The sequence below is a fragment of the Theropithecus gelada genome, chromosome 7b (assembly GCF_003255815.1).
Source record: "Theropithecus gelada isolate Dixy chromosome 7b, Tgel_1.0, whole genome shotgun sequence".
NCBI lineage: Eukaryota > Metazoa > Chordata > Mammalia > Primates > Cercopithecidae > Theropithecus > Theropithecus gelada.
Genome location: NC_037675.1, coordinates 75194262 through 75210474, shown reverse-complemented (window position 1 = coordinate 75210474; position 16213 = coordinate 75194262). Strand labels below are relative to the sequence as shown.

At 42.7% G+C, this 16213-nt stretch overlaps 1 protein-coding gene across 1 annotated transcript in view; it reads right to left on the bottom strand.

Moving 5' to 3' along the window:
• PTGR2 (prostaglandin reductase 2) overlaps positions 1-16213 on the bottom strand; it is a 35245-nt gene that overhangs the window by 7612 nt on the left and 11420 nt on the right. The window contains exons 4-5 of the mRNA XM_025392001.1: positions 4970-5161; positions 1970-2140 (exon numbers count right to left, since the gene is read on the bottom strand). Coding sequence (XP_025247786.1) covers positions 1970-2140; positions 4970-5161 — 363 coding nt within the window. The remainder of the gene's footprint in view (positions 1-1969; positions 2141-4969; positions 5162-16213) is intronic.

Sequence of the window (16213 nt, the reverse complement as noted above, 5' to 3'; positions counted from 1 at the left end):
AAAAAAAAAAAAAAAAATGCATTTAATATACCTAACCTACTGAACATCATAGCTTAGCCTAGCCTACCTAAAATGTGCTCAGAACACTTATGGCTGGGCAAAACCATGTGGCAATACAGTACACCATAGAGTACCAGTTGTTTACCCTCATGGTCATTGTCAAAATAAACATCCACTCCAGCTGGGCATGATTGACGGAGTTGTTCAGCCACATACAGTGGCTGACCTGGAGTTACAGCTTGTTGCTGCTGCCCAGCATCTCGAGAGAGTGTCATACTGATATCACTAGCCTGGGAAAAGACCAAAATTCAAAATTCAAAGTATGGCTTCTACTGAATGCATAGGGCTTTTGCATCATTGTAAAGTAGAACCATCATAAGTTGGGGACCATCTGTAGTTTAAATGTTAAAATCTCACAATTTTTGGCTTTCACTCATTGAAAAATATAAAATCAAAGAATAACTAAATTTAAAAAATAAAATTTCACAACTTAAATCTAATTTCATAAAAGGAATAATCAGACCCAAAGCATCACATGCAATTCATTATTTTTCAGGCTTGTGGTGAACTAAAATCACAGCTCAGACACAATGTTTGTTTTCAATGGTTTCAATCTATAAAGGCTATTATTTATAAAAGGATGTACTTTTATAAGATTTTTTTTTTTTTTTTTTCAAAGAAACAGGGTCTCACTCTGTCACCCAGGCTGGAGTACAGTGGTATATTCATAGCTCGCTGTAGCTTCAAACTCTTGGGCTCAAGTACTCTTCCTGCCTCAGCCTCTCAAGTAGTTAGGACAACAGGAGTGCTGCCACACTGGGCTAATTTATTTACTGAAGAGTCTTACTATGTTGCCCAGGCTGGTCTTGAGCTCCTGTCCTCAAGTAATCCTGCCACCTTGGCCTCCCAAAGCACTGGGGTTGCAGGCGTGAGCCACTGTGCCAGGCCGACTTCATAAAATTCTATCAAAATGTTTACATGTCTAGAATTCAATAAGTGGTTTCTTATTTGAGGATATTAATTTAAAATGTGAGTTTGACTTTTAATTCATGAATTCCAAACAGCTTCTCTATCATTCTCTTCCTTATAATAATGAAAGCAAAGCTTTAGCATTTACTACATCTATTTTTGGTTAACAGAGAATAAGACACTAAAATCTGCATTTTTTTTTTTTTTTTTTTTTGAGATGGAGTTTTGCTCTGTAGCCCGGGCTGGAGTGCAGTGGCCGGATCTCAGCTCACTGCAAGCTCCGCCTCCAGGGTTCCCGCCATTCTCCTGCCTCAGCCTCCGGAGTAGCTGGGACTACAGGCGCCCGCCACCTCGCCCGGCTAGTTTTTTGTATTTTTAGTAGAGACGGGGTTTCACCGTGTTAGCCAGGATGGTCTCGATCTCCTGACCTCGTGATCCACCCGTCTCGGCCTCCCAAAGTGCTGGGATTACAGGCTTGAGCCACCGCGCCCGGCCAAATCTGCATTTTTTATTACTGTTATTAAGAGAGTCTAAGTAGGTAAAAAAAAAAAAAAACAAAAAACACCCATTTCTACAAGAAACGTGTGAAAGCCATTATAAATTTATTGAATTTTGGCTGGGCATGGTAGCTCACGCCTATAATCCCAGAACTTTGGGAGCCAAAGCAGGTGGATCCCTTGAGGCCAGGAGTTCAAGACCAGCCTGGCCAACATGGCAAAACCCCATCTCTACTAAAAATACAAAAATTAGCCAGGTGTGGTGGCACACACCTGTAGTCCCAGCTACTCTCGAGGCTGAGGCATGAGGAACCCAGGAGGCAGAGGTTGCAGTGAGCCAAGATTGCGCCACTGCACTCCAGCCTGCAGACTCTGTCTCAAAAAAGAAAAAAAAAATTATCCAATTTTATATTTTTGATGGTATACATATATCCAGAATTTCAATTATGAATTATAACAATCCTCAAATAATCAGAAAATCATATAATTCTCAGAAAGTTTACCTGCCCAGCCACGGATCCACAGGCACCTGCAGCACCACTGACAACCATTGTCTTTTTAGATCCAGCAGTTATATGACCTTTTTCCTGTATCCCAATCAAGGAAGTCAAACCAGGCATACCTATAGCTCCAAGAAAATATGAAAGGTGTCCATTCACAAGTTGTGGGTCTACCTAAAATAAAATATATACTCTTTAAAAATACTAGGAATTCCTGTTTTGAGACAACAAAGTAGAGACAATGTGTTATAGACTGAATTGTGTCCCCGTAACATTTATATAGTAAAGCCCTAAGCCCCAGTGTGACTTTATTTGGAAACAGGGACTTAAAGGAGATATTTAGGATTGAATGAGGACATAAGGGTGGGGTCCTAGTCCAACAAGACTTGTGTCCTGGCCGGGTACGGTGGCTCACATCTGTAATCTCAGCACTTTGGAAGACTGAGGCAGGCAGATCACCTGAGAGCAGGAGTTTGAGACCAGCCTAGCCAACATGGCGAAACCCCGTCTCTACTAAAAATACAAAAAATTAGCAAGGCGTGGTGGTGTATGCCTGTAATTCCAGCTACTTGGGAGGCTGAGGCAGGAGAATCACTTGAACCCAGGAGGCAATGGTTGCAGTGAGCTGAGATCATGCCACTGCACTCCAGCCTGGGTGACAGAGTAAGACTCCATCTCAAAGGAAAAAAAACAAAAACAAAAACAAAAACAAAACAGACTTGTGTGTCCTTAGAAGAAGAAGAAACAAAACAAGATCTATCTCTCTGCACACCCACAGAGGAAAGACTGCCTAAGGACACAGCAAGAAGGTGGCCATCTGCAATCCAGGAAGAGGGGCCTCCCCAGAAACCAAATTTTCCAGAACTCTGATCTTGGACTTCTAGCTTCCAGAACTGTGAGAAAATAAATCTCTGTTGTTTAAACCACCCAGCCTGTAGTATTTTGTTATGGCAGTCCATCAGTATAATAAACAACCCAATATGGTTTATAGAAGAGTAAACCATTCATCAATCTTGCTAAAATTCTATACTTTATTTGTAAAGAGTAAAAAACAATATTACTTCTCTTTATATTAAAAAGAAACTTTAAGGCCAGGTGCAGTGGCTCACGCCTGTAATCCCAGCACTTAGGGAGGCTGAGGTGGATGGATCACAAGGTCAGGAGTTCAAGACCAGCCTGGCCAAAATGGTGAAACCCCATCTCTACTAAAAATACAAAAAATTAGCCGGGTGTGGTGGCAGGTGCCCAAATCCCAGCTACTCGGGAGGCTGAGGCAGAGAATTGTTTGAACCTGGGAGGTCGAGGTTGCAGTGAGTCGAGATCGTGCCACTGCACTCCAGCCTGGACAACAAAGCAAGACTCCGTCTCAAAAAAAAAAAAAAAAAGAAACTTTTAAAAACAATTCCCACATAAGAGACAAAATATTCTTTCTGTTAATGCCCCAAGTATGGGGGAAAAAAAAAAAAGGAAATGCTTAACAAAAAAATACTTGGCAACACTGGAAGATTTTTAAGTCTCTGAGCAATTCCAACATAAACATGTACCTATAAAAATCAACTCTGGCTGGGTACGGTGGCTCATGCCAGTAATCCCAGCACTTTGGGAGGCCAAGACGGGTGGATCATGAGGTCAGGAGTTCAACACTACCCTGGCCAAGATGCTGAAATCCCGTCTCTACTAAAAATACAAAAATTAGCTGGGTGTGGTGGTGGGCGCCTGTAATCCCAGCTACCCGTGTGGCTGAGGCAGGAGAATCACTTGAACCCGGGTGGCAGAGGTTGCAGTGAGCCAAGGTCACGCCACTGCACTCCAGCCTGGGCAACAGAGCAAGACTGTCTTAAAAAAAAAAGAAAAAAAATCAACTCAAATTCCAACAGTTCTCATTACTGATGTTTAAAATGTACCATTAAGGCTGGGCACAGTGGTTCACAACTGTAATCCCAGCACTTTCTAGGGCTGAGGCGGGAGGATCGGTTGAGGCCAGGAGTTCAAGACTAGCCTGGGCAATATGGTGAGACTCTTGTTTCTACACAAAGTTTAATAAAAATGGCTGGGCATGGTGACTCACGCTTGTAATCCCAGCACTTTGGGAGACTGAGGCGGACAGATCACTTGAGGTCAGGAGCTTGAGACCAGCCTGGCCAACATGGCAAAATCCTGTCTCTACTAAAAATACAAAAAATTAGCTGGGCGTGGTGGTGCACACCTGTAATCCCAGCTACTCGGGAGACTGAGGTGGGAAGATCCCTTGAACCCAGGAGGCAGAGGTTGCAGTCAGCCAAGATCACTCCAGCCTGGGTGACAGAGTGAGACGCTGTCTCTAAATACATAAATAAAGTCATTAGCAGACCCAGTCAGGCTATTGCCTATTCTTTTGGCAGCTGCTCTGAAACAACTTTTATTACCTGAGAGACTTTATCTACAATAAGATAACCTTTGTTTACCACGCAATTCCTCCCCTTTCCCTTTTTGTTGCCATTTCCCCCAAAAGCCTCAAGTCCCATTCCTTTAGGCTATAAGAACTTCAAGCTCACACCTGAAATCTCAGCACTGTGGGAGGCTGAGGTGGGAGGACTGCTTGAGCCTAGGAGTTTGAGACCAGATGGGGCAACACAGTGATACCCCATCTCTAAAACAAACAAACAAGCAAAGAAACAACAACAACAAAAAACCTTCAACCATCTGGTCCCTCCTTTGAGTCTTCTATTCTTCTGTGAGGCTCCAGTGCACATACATGAATTAAAATGGTTTTTCTCCTGTTAATCTGTTTACTGTCAGTTTATTTTAGCAGGCTCAATTATCAAACCTTCAGAAGGAAAATTTAAACTTCCCTATACAGCTAACAGTGGAAAAGGAACAAAGGCTTTCCGCATTTTGGCAGCTAGCTAAAAGAAAATATATGCTTTTATTTTTCCCTGATTACAAACACAACTGAATATCAAATGCACAAAGTAAGAATTGCACAGGGGAAAAAAAAATCAGATACGTTCATATATATATCACCTTTTCAAGGTTATTTCCATCCAGAATAACTTTGGTTTGCCAGGGCCAATAGAAAGAAGTCACAAAATCGCCTTTAGTCAAATTTGTGTGTTTGCTTTCTTCTATAATTCCAACACCTCCACCATCAACGACTTGAGATAGCTGCCAAGGTGTTATATAATCAGTGCCAGTGTCTTCATTCATTCTACAACGCTGAAAAAGAAAACATTAAGATAATTTTATCCAATAATGTCAAACCACTCTACTAATTTACCCAATGATAAAAGTATATAATAAGTAATATATCACACACAATACACAAAAATCAACTCAAAATACATTCAAGACTTAAACATAAGACCTGAAACAATATGGTGACTATAGTTAATAACAATGTATTGTATACTTCAAAATTGCCACTGGCTGGGAACGGTGGCTCACGCCTGTAATCCCAACACTTTGGGAGGCTGAGGAGGGCAGATCCCCTGAGGTCAGGAGTTCAAGACCAGCCTGGCCAACATAGTGAAACCCCATCTCTACAAAAATACAAAAATTAGCTAGGCATGATGGTGGTTGCCTGTACAGCTATTCAGGAGGCTGAGGTAGAAGAATCACTTGAACCGGGAGGCAGAGGTTGCAGTGAGCTGAGATCGCACCACTGTACTCCATCCAGTCTGGGCAATGAGAGCAAAACTCCGTCTCAAAAAAAAAAAGAAAAGAAAAAAAGAAAAGAAACTTGCCACGAGGGTAGATTCTAAGTGTTCTCACCACAAACAATAAGTATGTGATGTAATCCATGTTAATTAGCATGTTAGCATAATATAACCACTGTACAATGTAAACATATTTCTTTTTTTTCCTTTTCTTTTTTTTCATGTGGAGTTTCGCTCTTGTTGGCCAGGCTGGAGTACAATGGTGCAATCTAGGCTCACTGCAACCTCCGCCTCCTGGGTTTAAGCGATTTTCCTGCCTCAGCCTCCCGAGTAGCTGGGATTATAGGCATGCGCCACCACGGCCGGCTACTTTTGTGTTTTCAGTAGAGACGCGGTTTCTCCATGTTGGTCAGGCTAGTCTCAAACTCCCAATCTCAGGTGTTCCGCCCGCGGCCTCTCAAAATGCTGGGATTACAGGCATAAACCACCGCGCCCAGCCTGTAAACATTTTAAAACATCATGTTGCATACCATAAACATAAACTTTTTTTTTTTTTTTGCAGATGGAGTGTTACTCTGTCACCCAGGCTGGAGTGTAGTGGCACGATCTGGGCTCAGTGCAACTTCCGCCTTCTGGGTTCAAGCGATTCTTCTGCCTCAACCTCCCGCGTAGCTGGGACTACAGGCACGCGACACCACGCCTGGCTAATTTTTGTATTTTTAGTAGAGATGGAGCTTCACTATATTGGCCAGGCTGGTCTCGAACTCCTGACCTTGTGATCTGCTGGCCTCGGCCTCCCAAAGTGCTGGGATTACAGGTGTGGGCCACTGCGCCTGGCAACAATTTTTATTTGTCAATAAATTTGTTTTTAAATAAAAAATTTAAAAATTGAGGTGACAGTTGCAAAGAAAGCTCTGTGAGTATTCTAAAAGTCACTGAACTGTACATTTAAATGCATGAAACGTATGCTAGTAAATAAAGCTAAAAATTTTAAAGAATTACTTAAGGAAATTGAAGTAATATTATACACATTATACTAGCAAAAAGTAATACAAAATAGTGTTTTGATGGTGTCAAAGGATTGTGGCCAATTAGGTACACTCACATGTTGCTGATACTATAAAACTATTTTTTATGGAAAACAAACTAGCAACACATACACCATAAAACTTGATTTCTTTCAGGCTAAGGATTCTGTCTCCCCAGTGGAAATAACCCAAAAAGTAGTGAAGTAATTTTTATACAGTTGCTCATCCCAACTTCAGACCAAGGACTCTCCCTATTTCATGCCCCCTAACCTCAGATGAGTGCTCTCTTCACCCCTCGAAGACAAGAGTGTCACAGTGGGACCACACCCCGTCTCAAGAGGAGAGCTAACAACTTCTCTGGGTAGTACTCAAGGCTCTCTTCCTCTGTGGCTCACTCTTGCCTCTATCATGAAATCCAAAATGTAGAGGACCACAGCATGGACCAGGAAGTGGAAAACATGGAAGGACGCCTGATCCCATGTGGTTCAGTGTACCCGGGTAAAACCGCGTAAAAGACGAAACAGAGAACTGATGCAGAAGCTTCTGTAAGAATACATTTGCTTCTGCTTGTGTGCCACCTCCCACGTATTCCTTAAAAGCAAGTGCAGCCATAGACACTGGCCAGACCAAGTGCCTGACACTAAACACAGCTAGTAGGAAAAACGGAAATAAGTTCTCTGAGATATAGGAAAAAAATCTACTTTTTCCTCCTTTCACTCACCACTCAACACTTTTAAAAACAGATGTGGTGGGGTATTTCCCCATACACCAACCAAGCAGTTCTGCAGAGGACATCAACTGGGTGTCCCCTAATTCCATTCAGTTCAATTGTGACACTGTCTACCTGGATATAGTGTCAGGTCCCACAGATTAAAGGCTCAGTCCCACAAGACTGCACCTACTTCAGATGCCAATCTCAAGCCCTAGGTTATGGTCTGTGCTTCTGATAAACTGGCTACAAATCAGGGTCCCCACTCTACTCTCTCCTTTGGTTTCATTTGCTAGAGCACCTCACCGAAGTCAGAGAAATACTTTACTTACATTTACTGTTTATTATAAAGGATATTACAAAAGATATAGATGAATAGTCAAATAAAAATAAAAATTAAAAAAAAAGACAAAGAACAAAAATTAATTTAAAAAAAAAAAAAAAAGATGAACAGTCAAATAGAAGAGATGCATGGAGTAAGGCGTATGGGAAAAGGTGCAGAGTTTCCACACCCTCTCCAGGTGCACCACCCTACAGGAATCACCATGTGTTCAGCTATTTGGAAACTCCTCAACAAGGTCCTTCTGGGTTTTGATGAAGGCCTCATTATATAGACATGATTGATTAAACCGAATAAAAGTTCCAACTCTCTGAGCATATGGTTGGTTGCCCTGGTAACCAGCCCCCATCCTGAGGCTATCCAGGAGCCCCCCAACCACTTGTCATCTCATTAGAATATAAAAAGACACCTTGGAGATTCCAAAGGCTTTAGGAATTGTGTGCCAGCAAAGAGCAAGAAGACCAAATACTTCCTATTATAAATCACAATATCACACAAGTAATTCCCTATAGCTAAACAAATGATGTCAACAGAACAGAATGTTATTAACCACCAAAATAAAAATATTTGAACTAGTTTTCCCATTAAAGTCACTTAAAGAATATGAAAGCACATCTATAAACCCACCACTTTGGGAGGCTGAGGCAGGAGGATTGCTTGAGGCCAGGACTTTGAGACCAGCCTGGCCAACAAGTAAAACCCTCTTCTCTATCTTCTCTATCAAATGAAAATAAAAAATTTAAAAAATTAAAAACAATATGAAAGCCAAGTTGTAGATGTACATTAAGGATAATCATGTAAAATACTGTGTACACATAATGATTAATTTTAGTTGTGAATTGGAATGATATAAAATCTCAATTAGTTAACGTTTGTTAGACTCCCTTTTCCCTTTTAAAGCTGCTTAAGAAGCCTGGTGTGGTTGGTGGCTCATGTCTGTAATCCCAGCACTCTGAGAGGCCAAGGCAGGCAGATCACCTGAGGTCAGGAGTTTGAGACCAGCCTGGTCAATGTGGCGAAACCCAGTCTCTACTAAAAATACAAAAATTAGCTGGACATGGTGGTGCACGCCTGTAATCCCAACTACTCAGGAGGCTGAGGCAGGAGAATCACTTGAACCCGGGAGGCAGAGGTGGCAGTGAGCCAAGATTGTGCCACTGCACAGAACAAGACTCTATCTCAAAAGAAAAAAAAAAAAACAAAAAGGTGCTTAGGGTTTTTCTATTTTTTAGAGTGGGGATCTTGCTTTCTGCCCAAGCTGGATTTGAACTCCTGGCTTCAAGCCATCCTCCCGTCTCAGTCTCCCAAGTAGCTGGAAGTATAGTCCCAAGCCACCACACCCAGCCAATTCTTTTTATTTTTTTTCTGAGACAAGAGTCTCTCTCTGTCGCCCAGGCTACAGTGTAATGGAGTGGCACAATCTCAGCTCACTGCAACCTCCACCTCCCCAGCTCAAGCGATTCTCCTGCCTCAGCCTCCCAAGTAGCTGGGATAACAGGCGCATGCCACCATGCCCCGTTAATTTTTGTATTTTTACTAGAGACGGTGTTTCACCATGTTGGCCAGGCTGGTCTCAAACTCCTGACTTCAAGTGATCCACCCGCCTCGGCCTCCCAAAATGCTGGGATTACCAGCATGAGCCACCTTGCTCAGTCTGATTATTTTTTTAAAGGAATGATGCATAGAGAATGTCTAGTGGAAGTATCCCAAAGTGATTTTTCTTCCTTCCTTTATGCAATTAACATTGAATAAACATTATGCTAGTCACTGGAGATAGTGATAAATACAAAACTTTGTTTTCATAAACTTTTTTGTTTTTTTGTTTTGTTTTTTTTTGAGGCAGGGTCTCACTGTGTTGCCCAGGCTGGAGTGCAATGGCACGATCACGGCTCACCACAAGCTTCGACCTCCTGGGCTAAGTGATCCTCCCACCTCAGCCTCCAGAGTGACTGGTGCACCTTAACACTCCTTTTTTTGGTATTGATGGCATCTTTCTATGTTGCCCAGGATGGTTTCAAACTCCGGGGTCAAGTGATCTCCTGCCTCAGCCTCCCAATGTGCTGGGATTATAAGTATGAACCATGGCACCCAGACCATAAACTGACTTTTCATTAGGGAAGACAGATAATCTAACAATTACACACAAGTAATTATTACTTTCAATTGGGATAAATGCTGAATGTCAAGAGGAAAATATAAAAGAGAGGTCTAGACGAGTCTGAGGGTTCAGGGTGATTTACCAAAGGAAATCTCTTTAAAGCAGGCATCTAGGGAATAACAGGGATTACCAGGTAAAGAGAAAGGAGTGGGAGGAGGTTTTTAGATAGAGGGCCAACATGTATGAAGGCTTGCTTTAATATGTACCCGGGACTCTGTTTTAACCAGGTATGGTAAAATGATAGATACGAAGACAACTGCCTTGAAAGAAGAATTTCTTACAGTTGCCAAGGAGGGGAGGACACAATATGCCAAGAAGGGTCGTATGGGGAAGCATGAGAGTTGGTCACGAGGGCAAAGGAGCGAGGAAGAGCATGGCCCAGAGTCTTTTTTATTTTTTTTTGGAGGAAGTATCTTTGGTTTCCACAGGGAAGAAGGGGCAAGGCAGGGTAGGTAACCTTGAGTAGATTACATGACAGCTTTAATAACATCAGAGAGCTCTGATATACAGGGGTGGTTCTTAAGTTGTGCAGCATCTGGCCCTGGGGTGATTTAAGGCAGGGGAGTGTGAGTTAGATACAGGAGGAGTTTAGGGATATGGGCTTTGGATTGGTTGGTTTGTTTATGAATGGCAAGACTCAAATGCAAGTTGTTATCTCTAAAAATAAGCAAATCCTGCCAGGGACAGTTACTCTAGGATTCACAAGCCCCCTAAGATGTGAAAACATCCTAAAATACACTAAATTAAAAACATGATTAATACAAAGATTAAGCAGAAGGGGGCACTGATGTGTTACAAAAGAAAGACATCCCCTGAGGCAACAGTGTGAGGGTAATTGGCAGGTTTCTCTGAGCCTGGACAGGTAAAGGAGTCAGGTTATGCAGCTTCTTTTTTTTTTTTTTTTTTTTTTTTTTGAGACAGAGTCTTGTTCTGTTGCCTAGGCTGGAGTGCAGTGGCTTGATCTCGGCTCACTGCAACCTCTGCCTCACGGGCTCAAGCGATTCTCCTGACTCAGCCTCCCAAGTAGGTGGGACTACAGGCATGTGCCACCACGCCTGGCTAATATTTTTTGTATTTTTAGTAGAGATGGGGTTTCACCATGTTGGCCAGGCTGGTCTCAAACTCCTGACCTCAGGTTATCCGCCCACCTCGGTCTCCCAAAGTGCTGGGATTATAAGCATGAGCCACTGCGCCTAGCCCAGGTTATGTAGTTTCTTAGACCATGTCAAGGCTGATTGGTCTCAATTCCAATGGGAAGCCATTAAACCACTTTAAGCAAGGTGACACAATTAGTTGCTGTTATAAAAAGAATCACTCTGGCACTCTGGCTGCAGTGTGAAAAATGGCTTAAAGGGGCAACGTGTGTATGCAAGGGTACCTACCCTATTAGGAAAGAAACAATGGTAATTCAGAGTAGGTAGACTTCTCTGGAACTACTAAGATATGGACTGAATTGAGAGGTATTTAGGAGGTGGGACCCACAGGACTTCGCAGAGGCAAAATTCTCAAGACGGTGCTTTCTAGCATGAAATGAGTAAGTAGACAAAATATTTACTTCCCTGGAGGAAAAAGATGTTTTTTGGTTTTTGTTTTTGCTTTGAAGTTGGGAGTGTTCTAAGTGAAGATCATTAACTCAATTCATATTATAATCCTATTGTTCCATCATTTTTCCTCCCCTAAAATCTTTTTTTTTTTTTTTTAAGAGAAGGGTCTTGGCCAGGTGCGGTGGCTCACACCTGTGATCCTAACACTTTGGAAAGCTGGGGAAGGCAGATTGCTTGAGCTCAGGAGTTCTGGGCAACATGGCAAAACGCTGTCTCTACAAAAAATATAAAAATTAGCCAGGCATGGTGGCACATGCCTATAGTCCCAGTTACTCCAGAGGCTTAAGTGGGAGGATCACTTGATTCCAGGAGTTCGAGGTGGGGCAACGAGCCGTGATCACACCACCATACTCCAGCTAAAGGGACATAGTGAGATCCTGTCTCAAAAAAAAAAAAAAAAAAAAGTGATTTGGTCATGAGGGCTCTGCCTTCATGAATGGACTAATGCCATTATGGCAGCAGTGGGTTCCAGATAAAAGAATGAGTTTGGCTCTTTCCCCATGCTCTTGCTTGCACTCTTTCTTTTATTCTTTCTTTTATTTATTTATATATTTTTTGAGATGGAGTCTCGCTTTGTTGCCCAGGCTGGAGTGCAGTGGCGCAATCTCAGCTCACTGCAAGCTCCACCTCCTGGGTTCAAGGAATTCACTGCCTCAGCCTCTCGAGTAGCTGGGATTACAGGCGCCCACCAACACACCCAGCTAATTTTTGTATTTTTAGTAGAGACAAGGTTTCACCGTCTTGGCCAGGCTGGTCTTGAACTCCTGACCTCATGATCTGCCCGCCTCGGCCTCCCAAAGTGCTGGGATTACAGGCGTGAGCCACCATGCTCAGTCTATTTTTATTTTTCAGAGACAAAATCTTGCTCTGCTGCCAACGCTGGAGTGCAGTAGCGTGATCATAGCTTACTGCAGCTTCAACCTCCTGGGCTCAAGGGATTCTCCCACCTCAGCATGCCGAGTAGCCAGGACTGCAGGCACATACCACCATGCCTAGTTAATTTTTTTTTTTTTTTGAGACAGAGTTTCACTCTTGTTACCCAGGCTAGAGTGCAATGGCACGATCTCGACTCACTGCAACCTCTGCATCCCAGGTTCAAGCGATTCTCCTGCCTCAGTCTCTTGAGTAGTTGGTATTACAGGCACCTGCCACCATGCCCAGCTAATGTTTTTTGTATTTTTAGTAGAGACAGGGTTTCACTATGATGGCCAGGCTGGTCTTGAACTCCTGACCTCAGGCGACCTGCCCACCTCAGCCTTCCAAAGTGCTGGGATTACAGGCGTGAGCCACTGTGCCCGGCAAATGTTTTGTAGAGACGTGGTCTTGCTATATTGCCCAAATTTGTCTTGAATTCCTGGCCTCAAGTGATCCTCCAGCCTTGGCCTCCCAAAGTGATGGGATTACAGAGATGAACCATTGTGCCTAGCCTCTTTTTTTTCTTTCTTCTACTGTATAGCTACTCAATTTATATGCTCTTGCCCTTCTACTTTACACTATGCGAAGACACAGTTAGAAGGCCCTTGCCAGATCCCAGTGTCATGCTCTGGAACTTCTCAGCCTCCAGAACCATGAACCAAATAAATTTCTGTTCCTAATAAATTATCTACTTTGTGGTAATGTATTAATAAGCGCATAAAACAAACTAAGACAATAATGAACCAATCAATAGAATAAAAAGCAAAAACCACGATTGTCAATAGGTATGGAAAAAGCGTTTTACAAAATCCAATACCTCTGCTGGGGGAAACGGAAAGTGGTGATGGCCACACAACACTGTGAATGTGCTGTGTGTGTATGTTCTTTCTTTTTTTTTGAGATGGAGTCTCGCTCTGTCACCCAGGCTGGAGTGCAGTGGCAAGATCTCTGCTCATTGCAAGCTCTGCCTCCCGGATTCACACCATTCTCCTACCTCAGCATCCCAAGTAGCTGGGACTACAGGCACCCGCCACCATGCCTGGCTAATTTTTTGTATTTTTAGTAGAGATGGGGTTTCAAAGTGTTAGTCAGGATGGTCTCGATCTCCTGACCTCATGATCTGCCTGCCTCGGCCTCCCAAAGTGCTGGGATTACAGGCGTGAGCCACCGTGCCTGGCTGTGTGTATGTTCTTAATGCCAATGAATTGTATACTTAAAAATGGTTAAAATGGTAAATTAAATTATTATATATATTTCACACCAATAAAAAAAAATCCACACCCTTTCATGATAAAAACACTCAACAAACCAGAAATAGGAGGAAATTCCCTTAATCTTATAAAGGATATATACAAGAATCCTACAATGAACCAGGTGCATTGGCTCATGCCTGTAATCCCAGCACTTTGGGAGGCCGAGGTGGGCAGATCATGAGGTCAGGAGTTCAAAGACCGGCCTGGCCAACATAGTGAAACCCTGTCTCTACTAAAAATACAAAAATTAGCCGGGCATGGTGGCACATGCCTGTAATCCCAGCTACTCGGGAGGCTGAGGCAGAAGAATCGCTTGAACCTGGGAGGCAGAAGTTGCAGTGAGCCAAGATCATGCCACTGCACTCCAGCCTGGGCAACAGAGTGAAACTCCGTCTCAAAAAAAAAAAAAAAAAAAAAAAATCCCACAATGAACATCATACTTAATGGTGAAAGACTGAATGCTTTCTCCCTAAGATCAGGAACAAGACAAAGATGTGTACTCTCAATACTTCTACTCAATACTATACCAGATATTCTAGTAAGGGTAATTAGGCAAAAAAATGAAATAAAAGGCATCTATATTGGAAAAGAAGAAGTAAAACTACATTTATAGATGACATAATCATGTACATAGAAAATCCTAAGGAATCCACCAAAAAAAAACTATTAGCACTAACAAACAAGTTCAGCAGGGTTGAACAATATAAGATCAATATACAAAAATCAATTGTATTTCTACATTAGCAATGAACAATCTTAAAACAAATTTTTTAAAAATTCCATTTATAATAGCATCAAAAGAAATACTTAATAAATTTAAAAAAGAACAAAACTTGTACTCAGAACTACAAAACATTATTGAAAAAAATTAATGAACACCCAAATAAGTAGAAAGACATCATGCATTCATGGATCAGTGTATTAGGATATTGTTTTTATCAGAATTCTCCAGAGAAACAGAATCAACAGCATACATACATATATATGAAGAGATTTATTATAAGGTATTGGCTCATGCAATAGAGAGGCTGAGAAGTCCCATTATCTGCCATCTGCAAGCTGAAGACTCAGAAAAGCCAGCAGTGTGGTTCCAATGAATGAGAGCAGGTAAGCTGACAGTAGAGATTCTAGTCCAGGTCTGAAGGCCTGAGAACCAGGAACTCCGAGGACAGGAGAAGAATGATGCTCCAGCTTAAGCAGTTAGAGTTAGTTCAACCTTCTTCTCCTTTTTTCTTTTTTTTTTTTTTTTTTTTTTTTGAGACAGAGTCTTGCTCTGTCACACAGGCTGGAGTGCAATGATGCAATCTTGGCTTACTGCAATCTCCGCCTCCCGGGTTCAAGCAATTCTCTTGCCTCAGCCTCCTGAGTAGCTGAGATCACAGTTGCCTGCCGCCACACCCAGCTAATTTTTGTATTCTTAGTAGAGATGGGGTTTCACCACGTTGGCCAGGCTGGTCCTGAACTTCTGACCTCAGGTGATCTGCCCACCTCAGCCTCCCAAAGTGCTGGGATTACAGGTGTGAGCCACCATGCCCAGCAACCTTCTTCTACATTTTGCTCTCCTTAGGCTCTCAATGGACTGGATGATGCCCACCCACATTAGAGAAGGACATCTGCTTTATTCAGTCCACCAATTCAAAAGCTAATCTCTTCTAGAAACACCTTTGCAGACACACCCAGAAATAACATTTAACCAGCTATTTAGACATCCCATGGCCTAGTTAAGTGGACACATAAAATGAATCATCACAGAAGACAATACTCCCCAAATTGATCTACAGACTCAAAGCAATCCCTATCAAAATCCCTATCAAAATCTTCTGTGCAGAAATTGACAAGATGTTTCTAAGGTTCATATGAAAATTCATGGGACCCAGAAGAGCCAAAACAATCTTAAAAAAGAAAAACAGGCCAGGCAGGGTGGCTCACCCAACTGGGTGATCAAGACCATCCTGGCCAACACGGTTAAAACCCTATCTCTACTAAAATACAAAAAAATTGTTCAGGCATAGTGGCTCATGCCTGTAATCCCAGCACTTTCAGAGGCCGAGGTGGGTGGATCACCTGAAGGTCTGGAGTTTAAGACCCGCCTGGCCAACATGCTGAAACCCCATCTCTGCTAAAAATACAAAAAATTAGCCAGGTGTGGTGGTAGGTGCCTGTAATCCCAGCTATTTGGGAGGCTGAGGCAGGAGAATTGCTTGAACCTGGGAAGCAGAGGTTGCAGTGAGCCAAGATTGCACCATTGCACTCCAGCCTGGGCAACAAGACTGAAACTTCTTCTCAAAAAAAAAAAAAAAAAATTTGCCAGGTGTGGTGGCATGCGCCTGTAGTCCCAGCTACTCAGGAGGCTGAGGCCGGGGAATCACTTGAACCTGGAAAGCAGAGGTTGCAGTGAGCCAAGAGAGCGCCACTGCACTCCAGCCTGATGACAGAGCAAGATTCCATCTCAAAAAAAAAAGGAAAATCAAATTGGAAGAGTCACAGTTGCTCATTTCAAACTTTTTTTTTTTTTTTTTTTTGAGACGGAGTCTCGCTCTGTAGCCCAGGCTGGAGTGCAGTGGCCGGATCTCAGCTCACTGCAAGCTCCGCCTCCCGGGTTCAT